The following is a 25,488-nucleotide window of genomic DNA, read 5'->3' on the forward strand; positions in this document are numbered from 1 at the left end:
ATCATAGTGTTTTATTGTGGATTACTAATTTTGGTTCCACTAATTTTGGATTACTAGTTTTGTGGAGTACTAGGAAAATACAGGACCACCTCTGCACAACCCATGTGTACAGATGCTAGAGCTAAATACAACTGGGTTAGCTCAAGTGCTAAGAGGACATTGTTTAAGACTCAGTATGTATAGCCACCTGCCTATTGGCACGATAGTTTTCACCTTGGGTTACGGTTGTATTTCATAAGATCTTGCTACACCACCAATTGTAAATGTAAGAAAAAACAGTGTAGGATGTTGTTGTATAGTTGTATAAGGGTATATATTGTAGTGGTAGTGTTTGTGTATAGTGTTCTGCATGTCTGTATGTAGTGGGAAGAAAAGCTGCAGAGGCTGAGGCCATGGGGACACCAATCCCCAAAGTCTTAAACAGTAAAACTCCCTATCAAGGCTAAGGTGGTGTTTTAATTTCTCTATGTATCACATAAAATTTAGCTGACCCAGTTCCAGGTTTTAAGTCAGTCACATGTTTGGAATCCCAACACTTTCAAAATAATTTTTTTACATAAGGTTATTTTGAATATTTTTGATTGTGGTAAACTACAGCGCTGGTATTCCATGCTGATTTTTCTTCTGAGTCATAATGATGCACCAAATTTTGTCTCCTATCACAATATTAAAAAGAAAGTAATCTTCCTCGTTATGATAATATATCAGAAACTGTTCACAACATCCTTTCATAGTCGAGTTCCTTTTCTATGAGTGTGTATGGCATCCACCATGAATGGATTTTATGGTTGACCTATAGTGCAATCATGTTTCCTACTTGTTCTTTCGATATGCTTATCTCGGTGGAGTTGCATTGTGTGTGATGCAATGGTCATTTTTAAACAATTCATCCACCTCCTTTTGGTGCTTCTCATAACTTACAGACACTGGTTGAGCAAGGGTCATCCTCAATATTTGCATTATCAGCTTCTGCTGATCAAAATTTTATCGCCCACCTATTCACAGTATTTCAATCAATAGTTTTATCACCATAAACAACTTTTAGAATCAATGAATGTCAACAATGTTCACTTATCTGCTCCTAAAAATTCCATCACTGCACGTTGTTTTGGATGCATTGCCATAGCAGGTATACTCTACTTCACAACAAAAGTGACTGACAGAAAATGAGAGGATGTAGGTCAACAAGTTTTGAAATTTTAGTAGTGAAGGAATGAAATTACAAAATGGAAGTACCTGTCACTTTGTGCAACATTTTGTTCTGCTGTTATATTTAAGTGTTCATTACATTTCAGCCACCCTCATACATAAAAGATTTGTGATCACTGTAAAATCAACCACACTGAATGAACTCAAACAATGGGTAAGTCAAGAGACTGAAAACAATCCATAAGAATGCTGAATTTCCAAAATTGATTTACAGAGTAAATGAAAAGTATTACATAGTATTTACATAGTAAAAAAGACAAATTATATTACACAAATTTAAAAAAGAACACATTTCCTTTACAATTTAGATTCATCCATTTTTGTTCAATATTCGCACAACATTAAAGTTTGATTAGTAAAAAAAGATTACGGCAATTTTACTTCATTCATAAACAGAACTATCTATCAATAATTTTTTATTAATGGCAAAATCATATATTGTGTTGTATGCAAGAAAAGGAAAGACAGTTCATAATTTGTTTAAAGATAAAGAACTCATATATACAGGAAAACTGTTCAATCATTACAACTTAGAACTAAACGATACAAAAAATACTTTAATAAAAAAACACTATAATTGTTTTTTTTTTTAAATATATTTTTCCAAAGCGTACAGTTAACAACTTACATAAACAACATCAAAAACTTTATTTTACCTATAACGATTAATATATACATAAAAATATCTTTGATTTACCACTTACTTTTAAAGTAAGTTGGTTGACTAACAATGTTCTTATGATAAGAAAAAAATTATTACAACTAATAATATTAATGGCTATAACGCTATCTATTCCAGTTTAATCCTAGCATATTCCTAGCCTGAAACAGAAAACGAAAGTAATATTAGAAAACATTATACACACAAAAAAGTCACAATATTATGATTAAACTTAGTTCATTTGGTGAACAAGTAAATGAAATCTGTTGCAGGAAAAGTGACATATCTACAAGAGGTACTATATATCTTATAAATGACACACCAAATGAGCTGAAAGTTACTTAAAAATTAAATAGAAAAAAGAAGCTTTTTACTAATACATATTTAATAAACAATGAGATTGTGTTCAAAGTGTTGTCCTTGTCTTATGCATTCGTGGAAGTGTTTAGCCACTGAATTACTTCTTTTTCCTGACAAAAATTTTGTCCCAAATTATAAAATAAACTGAATTTTCAGTTTAAAACTTAAGGTAGTTCAGGGCATTTAGATTGAACAACATATTATGACTGATGACTTATCAGAAAGAAAAATCACAGAATCTCACATGAATACAATGGTCATTCAATTGTCCTATACATTTAAAAAATGTCTTAGTTATCTCTAACTTGAAGAGCATAATGAGGTGATACTTCACCTTGCTATCAAACATATGGCTGATGTCAAAAACAAAATTGTTGGTTTAATACCTTAAGAATAATAAAGTTTCAAGGTAAGAATCATCTGTTACAACTCTGTCAAAGGAATAAGGTCCAATACTTGTTTTTTTCTGTGACTAAAAACCAAACATCAACCTTACCTGCACTAAATTCCTTCTCTATTTAATCACATATGCATTACCATCAGATCACAAAACAGAATTATGACATTTTACCACACCAAATATTGAGAGATCAGTAATAGGAAATCTCACATGGAATTTATTATGAGGAGGGAATAATGTACTTTTTATATCTTTTTTTTAATGTTAATTTTGTGTGAGAAATACTTATTTTAGAAAAAAATTAACAATTCAGGTAATTCCTGTCACCTGAATGTTGTTCATAGATCAATTAGCTGTAAGCAAAGACTTGATGTGGCAGTCCTCAAAGAGGAATCTACTTTTTAATTGATCATTTGCTGAATTCACACCATTGGTCATACAATTACTTTATTCTAACAAGCTTACTGTTATTTAAAAAAAAAAAATATATATATATATATATATATATATATAAATATAAATTTATTTAAGTTAATCTTTTTATAGTCCATAATTCTTCTGTATGTTAAGTTTTATATACATATAAAAACATTTTTCAGTATATATACTGAAAAAATTTTTTTTCTGCAAATCTGCAAAATACAGAATTAAAGAAACATTCTCATCTTACAATACAGTTCAGTTAATACAATAATACTGTATTAACATTATATGAAACAACATATTGAAACAAATTTTAAATAAATTTTGGTAAATTTTAGTAAAAAATTTTTATTTTAATTTTTAGTAATTTTTTAAATTTAAAAAAACTTATGACTGAAAATATGTTTTGTAAATGTTAAAATTTCTTATATTTTACTCAATAACCAAAATTATAAAAAGTAACCAATGTGTAACGGTGTTGAATAACTGTTGTATGTGTAAATGTAAATGAAGATAAGTCAGAAAACATTGCTGAGGATGGGCTTATGCCCGAAAGCATCTAATGTAAAGGAAATATAAAAAAAAAAAAGAAGAAAAAAACGTTCTTTAATTCTGTACTTGGTGGACTGACTGAAAAAAAATTTTTTTTTCAATATATATATATAAAATAAGACAACTGGCTTTACTGTTCTAAGTAATGAATAATGAAATAAACATTGTAAATAATTTTCTTTGGCCAGATTGACATCATGGCTAATTTTGACCTTTGTGTTCCTGACCGTATGAGTATATTGTTAGTCTCTCTGCCATGTACTGTTTGTTTAAATAAGGTGTATGGCTCTAAAAAAAAGTATACAGTCATAAAAATCTGACTTTTTCCTGAACATCTTGTCTTTTAGAAAAAAAAAATATCATTACTTTAAAAAAATAATGAAAAAAAAATTCCGGTTCAAATTATAAAATTTATTTATTAATGCTCACAACTATTACTTATGCCAAATTACAGTTACTGGTTGAGATGCGATGAATTTCATAATAGCATGTGAAAAATGTTAAATTTGACCGGGATTCAAACATAAAACCTTCTTGATAAAAGGTAAGTTCTTTTAATCTTAGTTTTACTTTATCTTAACCGATCATTTCAACATAACTCATTAGGTGAAATAGAAACTACTACAGATTTCCAAAAAGCTGGATTACAGCTGTTACCTACACATCTAATGAAAGGAAGAAAGGGAGTTTCATAATGAATTAAAATTAAAAGAACTAGTCTTATAAAATAAGTTCAATTTTAAAAAGAAAAAAGTATGATTGCAAAAAGTGAAGCCAATGAATTTTATCAAACAATCTTAGTATATAACAAGAGCATCTTAAAATGGTGGTTAAAACTGACTGCTTTTCAAGCATAAAGGTCCAATAAACCCTATTAAAAGTAATGAAAATTCCAAATTTTTAATGTTATGTGAAGCGGTTCCTTATTTTTAAACTCTACAATTACAAACACACACACTTTCCATTCTCAGATAATTGAAAATATTAAATTACTTAGCCAACTATAACAGGCTTACAGGCAATGAAGTTTTAAAAATCAAATTTTCTTTTAAAGATATGTTCATTAGACAGGATGAAATCCCTAAAAAAAATCTTCCAAGACTTCAGCTGGCTCATTGCACCTGAGTTAACACAGTATCAACTATTTTTCTGAAATTAGAACTTTTACAAGTCTTTAAAATATTTAAAGATAATCCTGGTTTTCTAAAATTTGGTTCTAAGGATAAGAAAAACAAAATACTGTCAAATATCCCTTCCACTCAAATAATGCAGAAGTTTCTAAAAAGTTTACTAACAACCATCTTTCACATTTTAAGTAAATAGGAAGAAAATAGTTTGAATTCAGAAAGCGCATGAAGGTAATTTATGCTCTTATAGAGAATATAAATAACACAAATTTGGGTTTGGATGAATCTAAAGCTATATCCACTTTCACATCTGAAACTAAAAAGATTTTAGATTGTGTTATCCAAACATTATTGTTGAAAAAATAATTATCTTTGCAGTATTTGTAATAAATTTTTGATTGTTATTAAACACTTCCATAAAAAAACATCACCAGAAAACTATCTATCATCTATAAAGATAACAGATACATTGCTTATTGGAAAAAAAAAGTTTAGGGTTCCACATGCTCTTACTGACATTCAGATGCTAATGCTTGAGAAGGCATATTATAGTATTAATGAATTTCTTAAATACCCTTACAATAAAATGTACATGAATCTGTTAATTTTTCTATCTACAATACTTTGTGTACTACTGTTCTGCTGTGCTATACCTATTTTGACAACACTATTTTTATTATTTATTGGGTGCATTATCTTTATTATTCTCTTACTTGTAAGTCTCATCAATTTTTTATAGACTACTGTAATGCTAACGTAAAGTTAGCAAAATTAATGTAAAGTTAATAAATAGCTTTTTTTTTTTTTTACAAAAGACCCTAATATTAATATTAGGGGTCTATGTCTACTTATTTTGTGTAAATTTTATCAAAGCATTTGATTTTTTTTATTATCATTAGTTATTACAAAATTTTTATTGTACATAACGTATGACTTACTTTACTTTTTTAGTGAACAATATAAGGAATATTCAAACATACTGATGTGAATGAATAAAGGCAGAAATGAACAAAAGAAAGAACACAGTCACAGATAGAAAGAGAACATAAATAATTTCAAGATTACAAGACAAATAATTTAATAGATTAACTGCAGACAACTAAGATGATAAGTCTGTTATATCTGAGAGGCAGACTTCTCATGGTGCGTGACCAACAGGGTAAGACTAACATATCAAATAAAACCAGTTTCTATACTTATTTCCAACAAAACCATTACTTTTGAATCACTTCATTATTAGTTTAGATAACTGTTTAGACAATAATGCAATGTATACATTACTACCGTGGCCATGAAGAACACATGTACGCCAACCTTAAGGAGAGAAATTTCCCAGCAGTATTTACTTTAGAGATATCCCTCGTAAATTACTTTTTAAAAATTACTTCGCTTTCAAAGTAATTTACTTATAGCCATTTTGCGTACACATTCAGTAAGTTGATTCAGAAAATTTTGCATAGCGCGGTGCAATGTGTTCTTTGGGATGTTGGCAATTTCCGCTTTAATCTGTGTTTTGAGCTGGGCAAGGTGTCTTGGTCTAGTCTTGTATACAACACTCTTTAGATGTCCCCACATAAAGAAAATGCAGATTGTAAGGTCTAGAGACCGGGACGACCAAGCGATGTTAGCGGTCCTTGAACTTATACGATCCCCAAACTCTTTACTGCTACAGCTTTCATGCTCAATGTTTTCTGGCCTATGTACGGACAATACACACCCACTAGGTTTGTTTTCAAAACCAAACCAGTCTCTTCAAAGCTACAAACCCAAGTTTTGATTGTGGTGTGAAGAAGGAACTGGGTGGGATCTCAAAGTGTCGCCAAAACACTCTTTGTGCAGCTGTCACCATGTCAGTAAAACACCCTTATGGCAACTGCATGCTCTACATCATTCCAATACTCCCTCAAAACTAAATGTCCATTACTGTTATATAGTTTAACATCTTTCTTCTACATAGTACACCTACAGGACTGCCAACAACTTCAAAATTTCTTTTTTCTCTGCATCACCTTGTATGAGAAGGCAATATTCATCATGTGCTATACTGTTAATGATGAAGATGATTGTTATAGATGAATCAGACTTATTACAAAAGATAAGGATTTAACATCAAACTTAGTAAATAAATACAATGAAGTGCATCGTTCAGGACTTTTTCAAAGCCAAAGAAATCAAGCAAAATCTGAGCATACACAAAGTGATGCTGAATATTCATTGGAACCAGATAGGCCTCTTATTAATTTCAAACCAAGTATTATAATAATAAATATAAAACTTATTGTGAAACATTTAACTGGCTCTATCCATAACACAAAAATTATTCGTAACAAAAAATCCAGTGAAATTATTTTGTTTTATGATAAAGCTTGTTCAGAGTACCCACTACAACTTAACAATGCTTAAAAAATTTGGCTAGAAATTATCGAAGCACCACTATACTAGCCTTATCTGATTTCCAGTGATTTTCATTAAAAACTGAAAAAATCTTTACATGACAGTTATTCAAATCTTGATGATATCAAAAGAGCGGTCAATAAATGACTATAAACCTAGCAGTGGATTTTTATACAAAAATGTAGTGGAATATCATAGAAACTAGCACAAATATGAAAAGACTTAAATTTAAATCATGACCAATTAGAAAAATAAAGTAGAGAATTTCTAAGTACCAAACAAGTAAGAGGGTTATTTTTTTTTCAAGGTCTGATTGGTCGCGAAATTAAAACCACAGTGAAAATAAAAAAATTTTTAACAAGTACTTACATAGTTACGCTATTTCTCTACATAGTCGCCACTCCAATTTAGACATTTGTCGTAGTGTGGTACCAACTTTCCAATACCCTCGTCATAGAACAGAGCTACCTGTGTTTTCAGCCATGTTTCTATGCTGGTCTGCAGCTCAATGTCTGTGCCAAAATGTTGTCCTCCTAGCCAGCGTTTCATGTGAGCAAAGAGGTAAAAATCAGATGGAGCAAAGTCTGGGCTGTATGGTAGGTGATCAAAATCTTCCCAACAAAAATGCTGCAGGAGCTTCTTTGTTACAGCTGCAGTGTGCGGCCGAGCATTCATGGAGAAAGGCAATGCCTGATGACAACATTCCTCTCCGCTTATTCTGAATCGCCCTTCGTGGACGTTGAAGAGTCACGCAGTATAAGGCTGTAGTGATGGTCGTGCCACGTTCCATGTATTCCACCAAGAGAACTCCATTCCGGTCCCAGAACACAGTAGCCATACACTTTCTGTTGGAGAAGGTTCGCTTGAACTTCTTTGGTTTACTGGGAGAATGAGAATGCATCCACTGTTTGGATTCTTCTTTTGTTTCTTCAAGTTTCGAAATGGACCCATGTCTCGTCCCCTGTGACAATTTTGTTCAAAAATTCTTCTCCTTCATTGTGGTAGCGCTGGAGAAACGTTAGGGAGGCGTCCATTCTCATTGTTTTGTGATGGTCGGACAGCATCTTAGGAACCCATCTCGCTCACAGTTTGCGGTACTGAAGTCTCTCTCACAATGGTATAGAGAGCTGACCTTGAAATTTCAGGAAACGAATCACTCATTACAGAAATTGTGAACCGACGATTTTCTCAAAAACCCTCATCCACTCACTCTATGAGATCATTGGTTGACACTCACTTCCTTCCCTGACTGCCTGAATCATGAACATCTATACGTCCTGCTTTAAAGTTCCTGCACCATTGTCACACTTTGCTGTCACTCATTGAAGTTTCACTTTACACATTACTTATTCGTCGATTAATTTCAGCTACATTACACCACTCAGCCTGAAGAAATCGAATTACCACATGCACTTCACACTTGACAGGAGATGCTGTTGTTGTAGACATGTTTACGTGCTAGTTGCGTGTTCAGAACTAAACGAAGTGATGCGACGTGATTGAAGGCCATACTAGAGATGCTACGCAACACATATGCGCAAAGGTTCATCCGATTTTTGTGCGGGTTTTTATTTTGCGACCGATTGGACCTTGAGAAAAAATAACCCTCGTATTTTTTAATCATTACTTGTTTTCAGTTCATCGCAACTAAATATTTCAAAATTTTAGAAACTGTTCATAGTTGCAGGTGGTACAAAAATATTAGATAAAAAAATGCAGATTTTTCTTAATGGAGATAAAGTTATAGATGTAAAGTTTTATTAGCGAAGTCATGATAAATTAAAACTCTTTTCTAAAAGCACCTATCGAGTTTTTATTAAGCACATTTTAATAGAGCATTTAAGCAATGAATTGAATTTAGGTTTTATAAATTTTTAGTGATTTAACCAATAAACTTTAAGATAAAATAAGAAAGATTATAAGGGAATTAATACCAATAATAATAATAATTTTCAGTTTTATCATTAGAAGGGTTAGATTTTATGATCTATGAAAGTGTAGAAAATTTCAACAGAATCATCAACACACAACAATCTTTTTTATATATTTACAAAAAAAAAGGTAGAAAGGAGGAGAGTGATTTTTTACCAAAATCTGAAGTGTTTACTCAGAATAGTGAAATTTGAAATTGAAAAATTACAACAGATTGAGGTTTGTTTCGATTTTATTTTATATTTGTTTTACGATACTCAAAGCAAATGGAAGATTCATTAGTAAAAATTTTATGAAGCTTAATAATCAACAGACTTATTCACTTTTAGTGTAATATTTCTGTAAGTCATCACAAACTTTAAAATCTAGGTTTCTAAATAATTATGGCAACCACTGACTTCAGAATGTCAATTTTTTTGGTTTTGTCAAAATTTAGCGTTAGTTTTTTAACTATTTTCAAACTGTACATAAATGGCTGGCTGACTGTACATAAATAAGAAAAAAAGAAAATTGCTAAAGATAAAGTAGGTGTTGTAATGCTGAAATCCAACCAAGAACTATATAAAGAAATACTATAAAAACCCAATAAGAAGGAGACTGACATTCCTGGGCCATGTGTACATAAAATGTACACATACTAAATAAACTCCGGGAACATAATAGCAACCATGGATACCTACAAAAAATGAAAAAAGAATTACACAATCTAGGGATCCAAGAACAAGAAATGAAGTCAAGTTTGAAATGATAAGGAATGAAAATTATCACACCAAAGTGAAATGGCTGGAAGAGAGAAAGACCAAACATGCAGAAAGATTATTGGGAGAAAAGAAAATGTAACCAGAGAAAATTATGTCTGTGTAGTTGGCCTAACTACAAAAAAAATAGGTGTAAATAATTTCCAATATAATGAAGACATAAATTTCCAAAAATGTAAATGTGAATATTTATTCACATACCAAGGGATTAGTCTCTATTTAAATAAACTAATTCAAATACGTTATTTTAACAAACACAATATGTAGATAATTTATTTACTGTAATAAATGTTGATGATGCGATATCTTTGGCGAACTGTGCTGCAGATTCAGACTGTACAAATAAGCTGTGCAACTGAGTAGCTTCATCGAGCCGTCTGTTTAAAAATGTCCAAGTATTTTCATGATCTGGTGATCCGTCTTGTATCATATATAATTCAGTCATCTTATATATACCAGCAAGTGCTACCCTCCTTGTATACCAATTAAACTGTAAATAATAAGATAAACAAAGATAATCAATCTTAAAATTATATTAATATTAAAACAGAACAATAATACAATAGATTTAATTTTTATCAATATTTTTTAAGTTTTGTTTTAAGAATGGAATGATTATGCACCAAGATTGAACTAAAGTTGAAATAGCATCACCTAACTATTATGTTCAGAATATTGTCCTGTATGGATGTGAAACAGAAAGGTGGAAAAATCTGGAGGCATATAAAATGCAGGCAAGAACAAGAAAACAGATTAAATAATTACAGAAAAAAGATTAAATGAGAACAGGAGCTCAATCAAAAAAATAAATTTGATCAGCTGGGACACACCATGAAAAAAGGATTTAGTGAAACAGCGGTACAAGTATCAACATAGAAGGATGCCAGAAAAGATTAAAAATTATAGAAAATATTTAGCTGGAAATAGAAGAGAATGGAACCATGAACATGCTGCAAAGCATTCCATACTTTTTGAGGAATGGAACTACGGTTTAATAAAAAAGTCTTACGGTTAAATTTCACTATTGTTGATAAATTAGATAAATTTATTGCTGTGAAATTTAGTAAAAATAGATAACATGAAAAAGTGTATTTGATAACATGCTATTTAGCACATTAGATGCGATCAAATAAAATAGCTAGTAAAAATACCAGGAAGGACTTCAAAGCGAAACAAGAATACAGAGATTGATCTTTACAATTCAATCTAATAACTAGTTACATCTAATAACAAAATACTTACATCAACAGATCTGTCACCAGCATAATACCAAATATCATCAACAAGTGTTAGCAGGTTGGCAAGTGATGTAGGAACGTTTGGCGGTAATGTCATTATTGCTAGTGCTTGTGGCCAATTACTTAGATACGGTTCAATCATTCTTAACCGGGTTTCAACAGCATATGCGATTACAACTTTTGGTTCCTTTCGTTTCCTGTCAATAAAAAGGAAAAAGAGAATTTCGTACAAATTGTGCAGTAGATGCATACATATAGAATATATTAAAATTTAAAGAACATATTATAATGATCTCTCATACATACTATAAAATAATTTTAATAAAGTAAATGAGTTAAATGATATGATTAGTGAAAAGATGCCAGACCTGACAGAAATCAGCTGATTAATCAGCAAGCCAGTATGCAGACTACTAAATCAAGCAGCAAGAACAAAATTCTAGGGAGAAAAAAATTCTAGGGTCTTCTATAATAGAATGTTTGAAAATGAAATATTATATGCTTTTGTAATTCATCACAAATAAATTGTGCTGACAGACTTTAAATTGTAACTGTTCTTTTCTCTAAAACCAGCATATTTTATGTAAACTCTTCAACTACAGAATAATTAGTTTTTCTAGTACACATGTACATACTGTACTTGCTTTCTGAGTATATAAAATTTGTGACTGTAAAATTACTATAATTTAATTTCCAGTTTGAAAAATTGTACAGTTTAGTATATCCCAAAATATTATTAAAACTGAATTACTGGAACGAATAAGGTTTCAGTATCATTAACAATTAACAGTAAGCACCGATTGCTAATACAAAGTGGTTGGCAACATTTGCAGTAGTTTCAACTTTTTCATTACCTAGCTATCAAGTCAGTCATTTGTCAACAGGCTGTTTGCCTTACCAGCCATATATCATGATGGCTGCAACAATAAACAAATCAGGTTGTGAAATCTGGAAAACGATAAAATTTCTAAACACAAAAAGTTATAATGCTTTTAAAATTCATCATGAATTGTGTGAAATCTGTAGACAAATAAATGAAGTAAATGCAGCGGAATTGTGAATTTAACAAAAGCTGTACAGATGTTCAAGAGAGAAGCAGTAGATCTAGTATTCAAAAGTACGACCTTAATTAATAAGCGAATACAAAAGTTTGAGAAAACTGATGCTTTATGATTAGGGTTCATGCTGTGAAATTTCCATACATTCCACACAGTACAGTGTACAGGATGTTATTGTAAGATTATATTATAATTAACTGTATGTGAAATGTGTCCTGTACATGTTGACCAATTTGCACAACAATCAAACGATTGTATTTGCATTTGGACCGCTAGAGAAAGAGAAGGATGGATTTGGATGAATTTTCATCCCAAATCATAGATAGTGATGAATATGGTCTTCATATGTAAATGTCGAGTCCAAATAAAAATTCATGCTGTGACATCATTCAAGTTCACCAAAGCCAAAAAAATTCAACAAACCCAGTCGGTTCAGAAAATCAAGTGACCATTTTATGGGGCAAAAAAGCGTCCTAGAGGTGAACTTTATGGAGATAGAAACAACAATTGCAGCAGAGGTGTACTGTGTAACACTTTCATGAGTATGACATGCACTTCAAAACCATTTAAGCAGGTGCTGTTATCAGGAACAGTATTCATTCACAATAAAATGGTTCACAAATTTCTCCCTTTACTGTCAAGAAGATTTCTGATCATCCCTTTATAGCCCAGTCCTCACACCAACTTTCCTTCAGTTAAAAGAGTGTTTTAAGGGGGAATGAGAAGAAAACAACAGTACTGAACTGGCTGAAATCTCTGACAGCAGATTTTTATTAACAGATGTTGAGAAGATTGCTCCTAAGTACCTTAGTAATGATGACTACGTAGAAAAGTAAACAAGATTTATACAAGTAATAACACTACTTGCTCTTACGTTGTTTTGTAATGATCTACACGACATTACTAATGAAAAGATCTCACATCAAATAAAATTGTAATTAACTAAATAAAATTGCATATTCCTAGAGTAGCAACCTACAAATTGAAAATGTGCAATATGGTTAAATGCCAGAAGTCAAATCCATGTAATTAACTGCTTTCATAGGTTACCAAATTAAAACATATAGTGTAGTTTCACTACAATTTGTCTTGACATATATTAGTGGTTAATGATCACCCCAACAGGCAATGCCATTTAGAAGTGTAATAATAAAAAAAACTAACAATCAACACCACATACATTAACTGGATTCCTAGTATATAACAAATAATAATGGACTATATTTCTCTGGTCATCTTGCAGTTAAGGAAAGAGCTACGTATGAACCATATCCAAATAAGCAACTTTTGTTATGCTTGCTTCAACAATAAAAGAATGCCCCATAAACTTGCTGTCAGCATATTGCACGGAAATACTTAACTTTGGAGTTCTTTTTGCATTGCAAGAGTTCATTGGAATTTCTGACCCCTACCCATATAATATAAGAAAAGAAAAAAAATTAAATACAAACAAACAAGAGTGTGAATGAAAATTCAAATGATTTAAGAGTAGGAGAATAAGTAAGTATAACTATCAAGTATAAGCCAGGTTACATAGTATTACACTTAAATTATCTTTTTTTATAATTAATAATTGTCAAAATACATATAATTATTTTTTTAAATGCAATTCTTTTAATAACTATACTCCTCTGTACCAATACAAATTAATTTATATTCAATAGATCAATACTAAGTGCAGAACAACTGAAATAGGATGACTTATTTTATTTCATTACACAACAAAAGCGCTTTCATGAATTTGATTTGAATCATCAGTTGCATACATCATATATTATATATTACAAAACCATTAAAAACTTGCAATCCATAACACCAAACATACCAATTAGTTATAATTTTATGATAAAAATATTTTAAAAAAATAATTACATTTTTTTAAATTTTTAAATTAAATTTAACTTATACTTTAAAACCATACAAACATTTTAAAACCTTTTCTTTAAATTAAAAATTAATTTAATTTACAAATTTCTGTACTTGGGTTGCTCTGTTAAATATAAATTAAATATGTATAAAATATACATTAAACATTATATATATATATATACATAAGAGGAAAAATTGAAGGTAATGTGTTGTTGTCTTTCTATCCAGATGGGAAGTTATATAAAAAACAAGCTGCTCTTAATTTCCAAAAGAACAACCCATAAAAGTATAATAAGACAATTATAAATTACATAAAGCAAATTAAAATATCATACAGCACATATTCACATTCTTGTTCACTGCAAATGAAGCATGAAAGCATACATATTTCTCACTTGAGAGGTGTTTTCAGGCCACTAGGTCCCTGTCCTTCTTGTTGTACAATTATATTAGCATCGTCTTCACTCTCAAGTTCTGTTTTTAATTTCTCCACAAGCTGTTGATTAGAGGTACAATAAAAATGCTGTACTAATTCGGCACCACCTCGTGGAAACATCCCGTGAACAATTCCTGGATAACCCAACGATTCAGCACCTGATATAAAAAAACGACCGTATATATACATTATATATGATCTAAATTAATTTAGTATAATTTATTTTAAATGACTGCTCAAGATTCAATAACATATAAAGCGGTAGTTCATTATACTGAATTTTTAGAAATTAATAGTTTTTTCATTAATAAAAAGCAAACAAATATATGATACTACAAAGGTTTCTGTAAACAGGGATATATACAAAAACAGAATATCAGAATTTGTAAGCTATTTCATAGCTCTAAATTTGACATATTAATGAACCAAAAATAAAATGAATGTGTAACTATTACAGCCTTTTCCTACAAAATTCCCGTAGGGGAAGACACAGTTTGAATTAGGCAGTGTTAAAAAGAGGCCGCGGAATGGATGAAAGTTAATGTGGTTAGAAACATGTGCTGCTGTTGCAATTTTCAATGAACAATCCCCAATTAAATCAACTCATAAATAATTTTTTCAACTGTTCGTAAACAGTTAGCATTAGCTCAACTGACTGTGGTAGAGCAGCTAATGGTGGGGGGGGGGGCTGCACTACTGAGTACATGGTTGTCCATGCAGCTATGAGGTGTGGCACTGTCTTAATGAGAGCGGTCTTCAAATGTGATGGAGTAAATGTTATGCGGTTAATTTAGAACAATAGTTGTTAAAGTTGGGTGGCGGGGCTGCAGTCAGCAGTAGGTGACTGCTGGGGGGCAGCTACCGAAGGAATGATAGACCATTCAACCATAAGGTGTGGCACTGTCTTCCTGAGGGCGGTCTTCAGATATGATGTTTATAATGGGTGATGGGATATAGGTTTGAATTTTCAACAGTACGAGTTTAGAATTGTGTTGACTCATTACTCTGTCGATGGTTCACGCATTTACAGTCACAAGCGTTGGTATTAAAATTGGACTAGGCACAGGGTTTGCGCTTCTTCAGATTCGGTTAGATAGTTCAGAGGGTGATATTGTAGGATAAGAAAAGTGAAAGAGTGATGATGTCTGAAAGAAGCCTAAAGCAAAGGCGTTGGACGGGATAATAATTTTTACTGATGTAAATGTCTGCTGAGGCATTTGCATCGGTGGCATCCTGACTGATGACTGTGAGATGTAATCAGTTAGAGAGTTGATGACCCTCTAAATGACAACCACTGGTAAAAACCCTCAGGGCTTGGAACAGAGGGGGTGGTGTGGCGACTGGAATCATCACAAGGTGGGTGTCATCCGCTATGGGGTTGAGATGTAATGAGCTAACTCATTACAGTCAGCTGAACTTCGTATACAGTGAACAACAATGCAAGACCATATGAAAAAGGACTTGAAGTTAGGGCATTTCGTTTGATGTTCATCAATAAACTGTCAGATGCAGACACGGAGTGTCGCGCTGCATCCTGCCGGGCTTTATTAGAAAAACTCCTCACTGCAGTGCACCGTGGAAAGGTGCTTTTTACTGATGAATGTGCAATCTATCACAGTTCACATGACAGAAATCCTTATTACACGACGAGAGTAGAAAAGAAATCCACACGTACATCATGATATGGGCTGGAATGACAGCTCGTCATTTATTTGGTCCTTATTTTTTTGGCGGACCAGTAAATGCACACACTTATTTAGAGATGTTGCACAGTTAATACCACAACTTCAAGAGAATAATCTCATGGAAGAAGTATGATTGCAGCAGGTTAGAGTACCTGCATGTTTTGCGCTATCGGTCCGAACAAAAAATTTCCATGATGTTGGATCAACTGCGGTGCTGCAGCATCACCAGCTCTGTTATCATGGCCAATACAAAGTCCTGATCTTTCAACACCAGACAATTTACTATAAGGAATTAACAAGGCACACATATCTGCATGTTGCTACACCAAAGATGAAGAATTGAATGATTCTATGAGGAATGCTTTCCCCGTTAACGTAACACCAGAAATGCTGCGTTGCAGGTCACAGAGGACACAGCAACATATAGAATGATGTGTGCAACATGAGGGTGAACACAGACCCAGTAAATACAGATTATTAAAATGAATACTATGTATCAAGTTAGTAAGCAAAATAATTCATATCGCATTTTTCATTTACAACTCATTACAAATTTTTAGTTCTAACGTTAAGGGATAAGGTGAATTCCCGGCCACTCTGTACAATTACATTATACTTTATCATTATACACTACATATTACAAAAAGAGTAATGCAATAAAATATTAGTTTTTTTGTTAAACATTTAGGTTTGTTTTAGTTGAACTGATGTGTACTAAAATAATTCTACTATTATACAGTAATAGATCAACATTACAAAAAGAATAAATAAAATTATATGCAGTGTTATTAATAAATAATAATAGTAATACTGAAAGAGATCATACACAGAGCACTTATTGGTAGTCTATTTATCACTAGCAAGAAAATACTGTACTGGCATCATTGGATTCACAAAAACAAGTTAAATTTACAAAACCACCGGTTTGATACTTGACTCTGACAACACATACACCATCTAGCTGTTATAATGTAATTAATAATTACCGGCACTAATTGCATCCTTAGACCATCCATAATTATGTACAAATGGTAGGGCTGCTTGTAATATTTTTGTTCTAATACTTTCTTCATATATTTCATGCTCCTCTTCTTCTTTATTATTTGAATATCCTGATCCTGCAGATGTAGCAGTGGTGGTATCTGCAGATTCAGGATTTTCTCCGACATTAGCAGTGCCAATATTACGAATTGAACCTTTACAATCTACTGATGATGAAGCTTTGGACAAATTGTTGACTAAGATACAATTAATACCTAAACAAAAAGAGTGATTATTTACATCAATATTACAGCAAAATTAGGTACAACAAACATCTATCACCAACAGAACAGAATATCAAACACGAAAGTGTTATAAATTTATCCCAGTCAATTATTCACTAACTTATCAGTTGTATGTTCTTGAAACAAGTTTTCATTAGCCAGATTTTCAGTTTGAAGCTATGCTGATTATATATTGTTAACAGTTTCCATTTATACCATTACCTTACTTATATGAAAATCAAAAAGTACATTGTTTATAAATTAGCGTAAAAACTTAAGAATTGCTCAGCTTATCTTCACAATTCTTTTACTATTGTCTTTACTGGATGCAAGGTAGATTTTATAGATTGGCTTAAGTTAAGAGAATATTGTATTATTAAAGCAAACGTAATACTCCATTTTACCAGGTGGCTGAAAAGTAACTTATACTCCTCATAACTGGATGCAATTCTGCTTGTACTGAGAGGCTAATTCAATGGATGAATATTTCACTCTTTGATTTTTTGGTAGTGGTGGTATGCAACAACTCATAAATTTCAAATGGAACCAAAGGTTATTTGATATATATAATTTTAAAGAGCTCAATGAGACGATAGAAATTATACAATTAAAACTAAATTCTGATTGCCCAATTCAAAGTGGCGGCCAACAATGTGCTTGTTTCAGATTGCTAGTATTTGGCCTTCAAGGGTGGCAGGAACGACTCAAAAATTTTAAATAGGTCATTATGTCATGTGATAGCTTATTTTAAAAGTCTTTGTGAAACAAGAAAAATGGTATCAAAAAGAATTAAATTCTGAATATTTAAACCAAAATGGTGACCACAAATGTCATTACATTAATTAAAAACTGAAGATTTAACATTTTTCATATACTTTTTTTAATTATCTTTCAGTGTTGAAGAATTTTATTTAAGTAAATAACAGTTTGTAATTTAATTAATTTTTCAAGCGTAGTTAATTATGTCTTTTATTTAAAACAAAAGTCCTATAATCTCATGAATTAAAAATACTGCCTAAAAAAAAAATTTCACCCAAAAAATGTTACTGCTTCTCACTTCATACTAAATATTCAAACTGCTTTCTCGATGTTCTTCCACGCAGTAATACAGATGGTGCTTGAAAGCTTCTTTCACATTGTGAAAAGTTTCTGGTGAAATTTTCCTACATTACAGTTCTTGCTTTAATCTCTGTCAAAATTTATACTTTTTTAACATTTAGATAAATTATTATTTTGTACAATCGCTTTTACGAATTGTTGATTATTAACAGAAATTTCTGCTAATATTCCCTTTTTCAATAACTTCATCTGTACAGAGACGAACAGGCTTTTTATCATCTAAAACAGTACCGGTGTTGAAATTTTTTTATTACATTTGTGACTGTGATCTTGGAAATTGTATGATGCACATTAAATGCATTGGCTGTTCCTTGGTATGTTTTCATTTTCACCAAATAAAAATACTTCTTCTACTCTTTCTTGAAATGAAAAAAAATATTGTTTTTTACTTAAGTAAGTTTCTTTTTTTCAAAGATTATAGATTATAATTATTTTTTATAACCGCATAGGATCACTTTAGTCAGTCCATTATCCATCCAAGTCTCTTTGGTGGGACTGTTTGGGCCTTGCAGTCCTTCAGGTATTGTTTCATACATACCTATCTTTGTTCCCTTCTTTCTAGTGTTGAAAATGTTCGTGTTGAGAGTTTTTTGTTCTTGATTTTCTTTTTAATTTTATCTTACCTATGGTGTCTACTAGGGTAAGGTCAATTTCCTTCGGATCCTTTCTTATTTCTCTGGTTCATCTGCATCCTGTCTTGGTGTTTTTTTGAGTTAAAATTGTACTTCACTAGTGGTTTCAGAAGTCTTGAATTGTGCATCCTCATGATGTCCAAAGAATCCTAGTCTCCTCCAACACATGATATCAGTGACGAGTTTTAACTCTTTGTACATGACTTTGTTGGGCACAATCCACCAGTGCCCATCTTTCTGGTACTTTTTATTGATGCAAGTTCTTCCAATTTTCTGGAGTCTGTCTGTCTTTGATTATTCATTCAGGTGGAGAGTGTTTCTGCTGCATAAGTAGCTTCAGGTTTTATAACTGTTGTAGCGTCTTATTTTTGCATTTATTGGTAGGCATTTTTTATTGTAACTGTACCAGGTTAATTTTTTAGCTTTAGCTAGTTTGTTTCTTCTTTCTGGATCGAGGGTTTTTCATTAGGTTGTTTGTTACTATTTCTTTGAAATATTTAAACTGGGTCACTATTTTGATTTTATTACTGTTTATGTTTACTTCTTTTAATTGTGCTACTTTTTGGTGAAAAATTTCTGTCTTTCAAATGAAATTTTGAGACCAATTTTATTTGCAATGTTTTGAAGTTCTAATATCTGTGATTTAGCTTTGTTGATATTGTTTACTAGCAGTGCCAAGCCTATTTTTACTTTTGGGGGGAAATTTTTTGAGCCATTCCCTCATTACCATTTCTAGAGTGCAGTTAAATAATAGCAGTGAGAGCTCATCACATTGGCACAGTCCTGTTTTGATTTCAAATGGTTCAAAAACTTCCTCTGACTTTTACTTTCAACTTTGTGTTTTTGAGGGTCACTTTTATGATGTTTTTTAATTTGTCTTAGAAGTTTAATTAGGGATTCTCTGTGGATGCAGTCATAAACTTTCTTGAAATCTAAAAAAACATTTTTTATCACCATGTCTCTGTTTCTTTTCCTGTTGTAATCCATTATTAGTTTGAGACTCATGATCTGGTCTGGCCAGCTCCTCCAGGGTCTGAAACCTCCCTGGCATTCTCCTAGTTCTTTCTCGAGTTGTGGACCGATCAAATGTTGAGGATGATTCTTGAAAGAATTTTGTATGTTGTGTGTAGGAGTGAGATTCTCCTGTAAATGTTGGGGTCTGTTTTGTCCTTCTTTTGTGCAGTGGATGGATGAGGGTGTTGTCCAGTGTTCTGGTAGTCCTTCTTTGAGCCAGATTTTAACAAGCTGTTGATGAGCAATTTTTGCTGATCTTCCTGCATGTTTCCAGGTCTTTACAAAAGTCTGATCTTCTCCTGCTGCTTTGTAATTCTTCATCTCACCCAGTTGACTTCTTTTATTGAGGGAGGGTTGCTGTTTTCTGGTGGTGTTAGTATTGAAGTTAAGGAATTCTGTCAGTTCTTTGCCATTTATAGTTTTGAATTTATTTATAGTTTTAGTTTATTTATTGTTTAAATTTTACAGTTTTATAACAAGTTAAAAAAAAATCAGGTTTCTAAGTTAAACTTCTTAATCTAAACTAAGGTTTTTTAAATTTTGATATCTTAATTTTTTTTTTTTGGCTTTTCAAATTCAAAAAGTATTGCGGTAATTCAAAAACGATTAGCCGTAGGATGTTGAAATTTTGGATTTAGGACTGTTGTAACATCTACTTGTACGCCTCCCTTTTTGATTGCTATCGACTGAACCAGAAGTGTCTAAAAAAAGTCAATGTTTTTGGGGATTTTGGACTTTCTGCAGTCATAAGCCCTCAATGAGGGCTTTTCAATGATATATCATAAGTGGACTTTTTATTTTCATTGGTCTCAAGAGTTATAGCAAAATAAAAAATTTTAATTAAGGATCTTACAGGGCACATCTGTTCAAATCAGACTTCATCTCCTTTTTTTTTAATTTAAATATATTAACCTGATTGTAAAAAAAATTATAATTCAATAATAACAATAGAAAATAAAAACAAGTATGAAAAATATCAAAAGTTGTTAATGAAATAAAATTTTATGTACTTTTCATTTAATAGGCATGCAAGGAAGTCATGTGGTGTTCACATCAGATTTTAATAAACAGAGAATTTTTGCTTGAATTTGGAAATTTTCTGACTTTTGGTCCACGAAACTATAGTCTTTTTGAAGAAGTGCCAAGCATCAATAAATCCTTTTTCTTTCTCCAACCTCGAATACAAGACTCATCAACTTTTAATTTTTCAACAATGGTAAATGAAAGCAGTTTTTTTTTGTTTGAAAACATAACTTTTAATCAAAAGATTTATTTTAAAAAAAAAGAAGTTTTACAAGTTTGAAATCAACTGGGTACTGAAAAGTAGATGAAGAGCATGAAGTAAGTTCACTTGAAATGCAATAAAATTAATAAATGAAACGCACCTTATTTTCAGAAACTCATTTCATTCTAGATATTTTTACAGACCAAATAACTAATCATAGAGACATAAGAGTCCTCCTCTTAATGGCAAAGGCGGGTATTATAATAATAAAATTTATCTTTGTTTATATGTTGTACTAGTTTTTCTATAACCTTTCATAGTCACAGTCGTATATAACACTGGCTTTGTAAAACAATAATCAAATATAATACATCAGTCATGCAGTAATAACTGTTATAATATCATTATAATGATTCAAATAAAACCTGCACCCTGAAATTTTAAATAGGAAATTATGACAAATGCTGCAGGGCTTATGCAAATAAATATGGTAAGCAATTTCAATTGATTCTGTATTGATCTATCGCTTGAAACCTTTCAATTAAGTTTTGACTATAAAAACAGCACTCGTGTGCTTTTGGGTTAAAAGGAGCTACTTACTATATTCAGCGGTCAATTTTGTAATACTACTGTAGTTTCTGATTAAAAAAAATGATTTTGGATATTTTACATAAGGTTTTAAATATGTGTTAATGAAAGAAAAAAATCATCACCCTCATGCTTCCTACCACCAATGGCTAAAATAAGAAATTCTGTACCAATACTGAGGCAATAAAATAAATAATTTTAAATCAAATTAAATGAATCTTTACAAAATTTGACAATTTTAAAAAAAATTCATATGTAGCGCGAGAGATTCAAGGTGAAAATAATTTGCACTGTATACAAATCTTCACTATCATCAGATTAATAACTTGTATGACACACGTTATGATGAAGATACTGAGAAATACTTCCATCTGAATTTTCCTTTCACTGTAACAAATTATCCAAAAACTGTTAAAAATTAAAATCTTTTTCAGTTTAAATATATTATTTTTGAACGCTTTAAAATATTTAGCTTAGACTATCCAAAATGTTTGTTAATTTTTCAGATATTTTATTTTGATCTAAAATCAATACAAATTATAGGGTAATTGAATTTTCCCAACTGGGAGTTAAATAAATCTGCTAGCTTTTAATCATCATCTACTTACTTTCTATAATGAACATTATGTTCCATATATATGTACAGGAACCAACCTAACATGTACAGGAACCAAACAGCAACAGTAATAATTGAAGAACATAAGAAAGAAGCCGTAATAAGAAAGGGAGTCCGACAAGGATGTTCCCTATCTCCGTTACTTTTTAACCTTTACATGGAACTAGCAGTTAATGATGTTAAAGAACAATTTAGATTCGGAGTAACAGTACAAGGTGAAAAGATAAAGATGCTACGATTTGCTGATGATATAGTAATTCTAGCCGAGAATAAAAAGGATTTAGAAGAAACAATGTACGGCATAGAATAAGTCCTACGCAAGAACTATCGCATGAAAATAAACAAGAAGAAAACAAAAGTAATGAAATGTAGTAGAAATAACAAAGATGGACCACTGAATGTGAAAATAGGAGAAGAAAAGATTATGGAGGTAGAAGAATTTTGTTATTTGGGAAGTAGAATTACTAAAGATGGACGAAGCAGGAGCGATATAAAATGCCGAATAGCACAAGCAAAACGAGCCTTCAGTAAGAAATATAATTTGTTTACATCAAAAATTAATTTAAATGTCAGGAAAAGATTTTTGAAAGTGTATGTTTGGAGTGTCGCTTTATATGGAAGTGAAACTTGGACGATCGGATATCTGAGAAGAAAAGATTAGAAGCTTTTGAAATGCGGTGCTATAGGAGAATGTTAAAAATCAGATGGGTGGATAAAGTGATAAATGAAGAGGTATTGCGGCAAATAGACGAAGAAAGAAGCATTTGGAAAAATATAGTTAAAAGAAGAGACAGACTTATAGGCCACATACTAAGGCATCCTGGAATAGTCGCTTTAATATTGGAAGGACAAGTAGAAGGAAAAAATTGTGTAGGCAGGCCACGTTTGGAATATGTAAAACAAATTGTTAGGGATGTAGGATGTAGAGGGTATACTGAAATGAAACGACTATCACTAGATAGGGAATCTTGGAGAGGTGCATCAAACCAGTCAAATGACTGAAGACAAAAAATATATATATATATATATATTTCTTTTATAGTTGTAGTCCATTAATTTAGTAATCAACTGCAAACGCCGTATCTGCTTTAAGGTGTTTATCCAAATACGGTTTACAGTACAAACAGTTTATATCTTAACCGTTCAAAAATTAACTTTACTTTACTTCCATACCAGGCAGTTATGTAGGGAAGAAGTGATTTTAAATTCAATCTTGAAATAGGAAAGGAGTTACCACCCTTCCTTCATGTAAATTTTTAGAAATTAAAATTCAGAACAATTATTTACAGACATTTGTTTGATGAATCTATAACAGAACATTCAACATTCATACTACCTGCAGGGTGTCTGTTTTAAAACATCCATAAGGTGTTTACTGTTTACCATGGATAACTTCTTTAATAGCAAGATCAACCTCCCTTAAAGGAGAATATTTTGAAATAAAAAAAAAGGTAGTCAGGGTCTTGAATGTGGGTGTTCATGTAATTACTTATTCAACTAACTTTAACTGTTTACCAAACAGTTTTAATACACATTAACTCCTTTACCCTTATAGAGAACGTTAACCTTTTATATATATCATAGGGAAACATTCTACTCGAGAAATATCAAACATCTTTCACTAAATTACACAAACTAAGCCGATTGTGCAATACTTAATGCTCTCCATATTTGAGGGCAGTTCACTGTACATAGGGCTAACAATTTACAACAGTTCGATAAATTATACAAAAGTTTTAGATATCCTTTCTTTTAAAAAGACTCAATAAATTTCTGATATTGTAATTATGTTATTACAACGTGGCTGAATATTTATAGAAACAATATTCCTTAATCTTTACCAAAAAATTTTCTTATTAACAATTAACTTACAGCATTATACAATGTAAATCGATGTGTAATTACTTATACGTGCATGTACAGCAACTAAACTGTACAGCATCCAAAAGAACCTTATTTTACGGCCTTGGTTTTAGTAATTTCTTTTGTCAGTTGATGATATAATTAAAATGTTTAACTTTTCTAGAAAAATCTAATTTGAAGCAACATTTAAGAATGACACTGAAGTACAGTTACCTGAATTTTAAAATCTGAAAGACTGCGTGTTAAGTTTAATTGTTATTGTTCCCAACCATTCGCCAATGAATGAAGATATAACTATGAAATTTGATTTTCTTTTTAAATTTCAATTTGGTAAATTACTTTTTCTCATATTCCTGGTATTAGCTATATATTTGCTGCAACAAGTACAGGTACCAGGAAAAGTACGGGTGGTTTTTGCAACTAGCAACTAATTAAAAAACCCCACGGAAAATTCCAGAAGAATGTATATATTGAATGAAAATTGGCCTGCATTCTGATAAAATATCTTCAGACTGCCAGAATATAAATATTTGTACATTAATGCCATTACATTTTGAATTTTATCAGTCAGGGTGAGGTATTTGCTACAATTTTAAAATTTCAACTTTTTGCAGGGGATTGTAGAAATGACAGTTCTGAATGAGTAGTTACAGCACTGAAATTTCAAATCAAACTTAGGGGTGGGGATCAATTATTTCTCTATATATTTCCAAAATGGATAACCAATCTCATAAAAACTTCGAAAAAGTTTTCAATCTCTATTAAATTTTGGCTCCAATCCTAAAAGGGGTACAGAAGAGCAGTATCCAAAATAACTATTTTTTATATGTTGCTTACTATTTCTAAAACAAGTATTACTGCACATGAGATCTTAATAAAAAAAAATTAAGATCTCATGTGCAGAAATACTTACATGCAAGTGTGTAAGGTGACTTACAAACTCTAATTAAAATGTTTCCTTATTAGGGGAATCACAGAATGGGTAATTAATTTTAAGGAGTCTGGAGTTCTGTCAGGAGTCAAACAGAACTCAAGATTTTTTTGTTAGAAATTGTGAACTGAAT

General features: G+C 31.4%; 1 protein-coding gene across 1 annotated transcript in view; it reads right to left on the reverse strand.

The window, feature by feature from the left end:
- Window positions 1-1,786: 1,786 nt before the first annotated feature.
- Window positions 1,787-25,488, reverse strand: part of LOC142326470 (ubiquinone biosynthesis protein COQ9, mitochondrial-like) — a 40,392-nt gene continuing 16,690 nt past the window's right edge. The window contains exons 2-6 of the mRNA XM_075369037.1: window positions 17,089-17,358; window positions 14,377-14,575; window positions 11,059-11,251; window positions 10,097-10,306; window positions 1,787-2,031 (exon numbers count right to left, since the gene is read on the reverse strand). Coding sequence (XP_075225152.1) covers window positions 1,996-2,031; window positions 10,097-10,306; window positions 11,059-11,251; window positions 14,377-14,575; window positions 17,089-17,358 — 908 coding nt within the window. The 3' untranslated portion in view covers window positions 1,787-1,995. The remainder of the gene's footprint in view (window positions 2,032-10,096; window positions 10,307-11,058; window positions 11,252-14,376; window positions 14,576-17,088; window positions 17,359-25,488) is intronic.

This window comes from Lycorma delicatula, chromosome 6, assembly GCF_047948215.1.
Source record: "Lycorma delicatula isolate Av1 chromosome 6, ASM4794821v1, whole genome shotgun sequence".
Classification (NCBI taxonomy): Eukaryota; Metazoa; Arthropoda; class Insecta; order Hemiptera; family Fulgoridae; genus Lycorma; species Lycorma delicatula.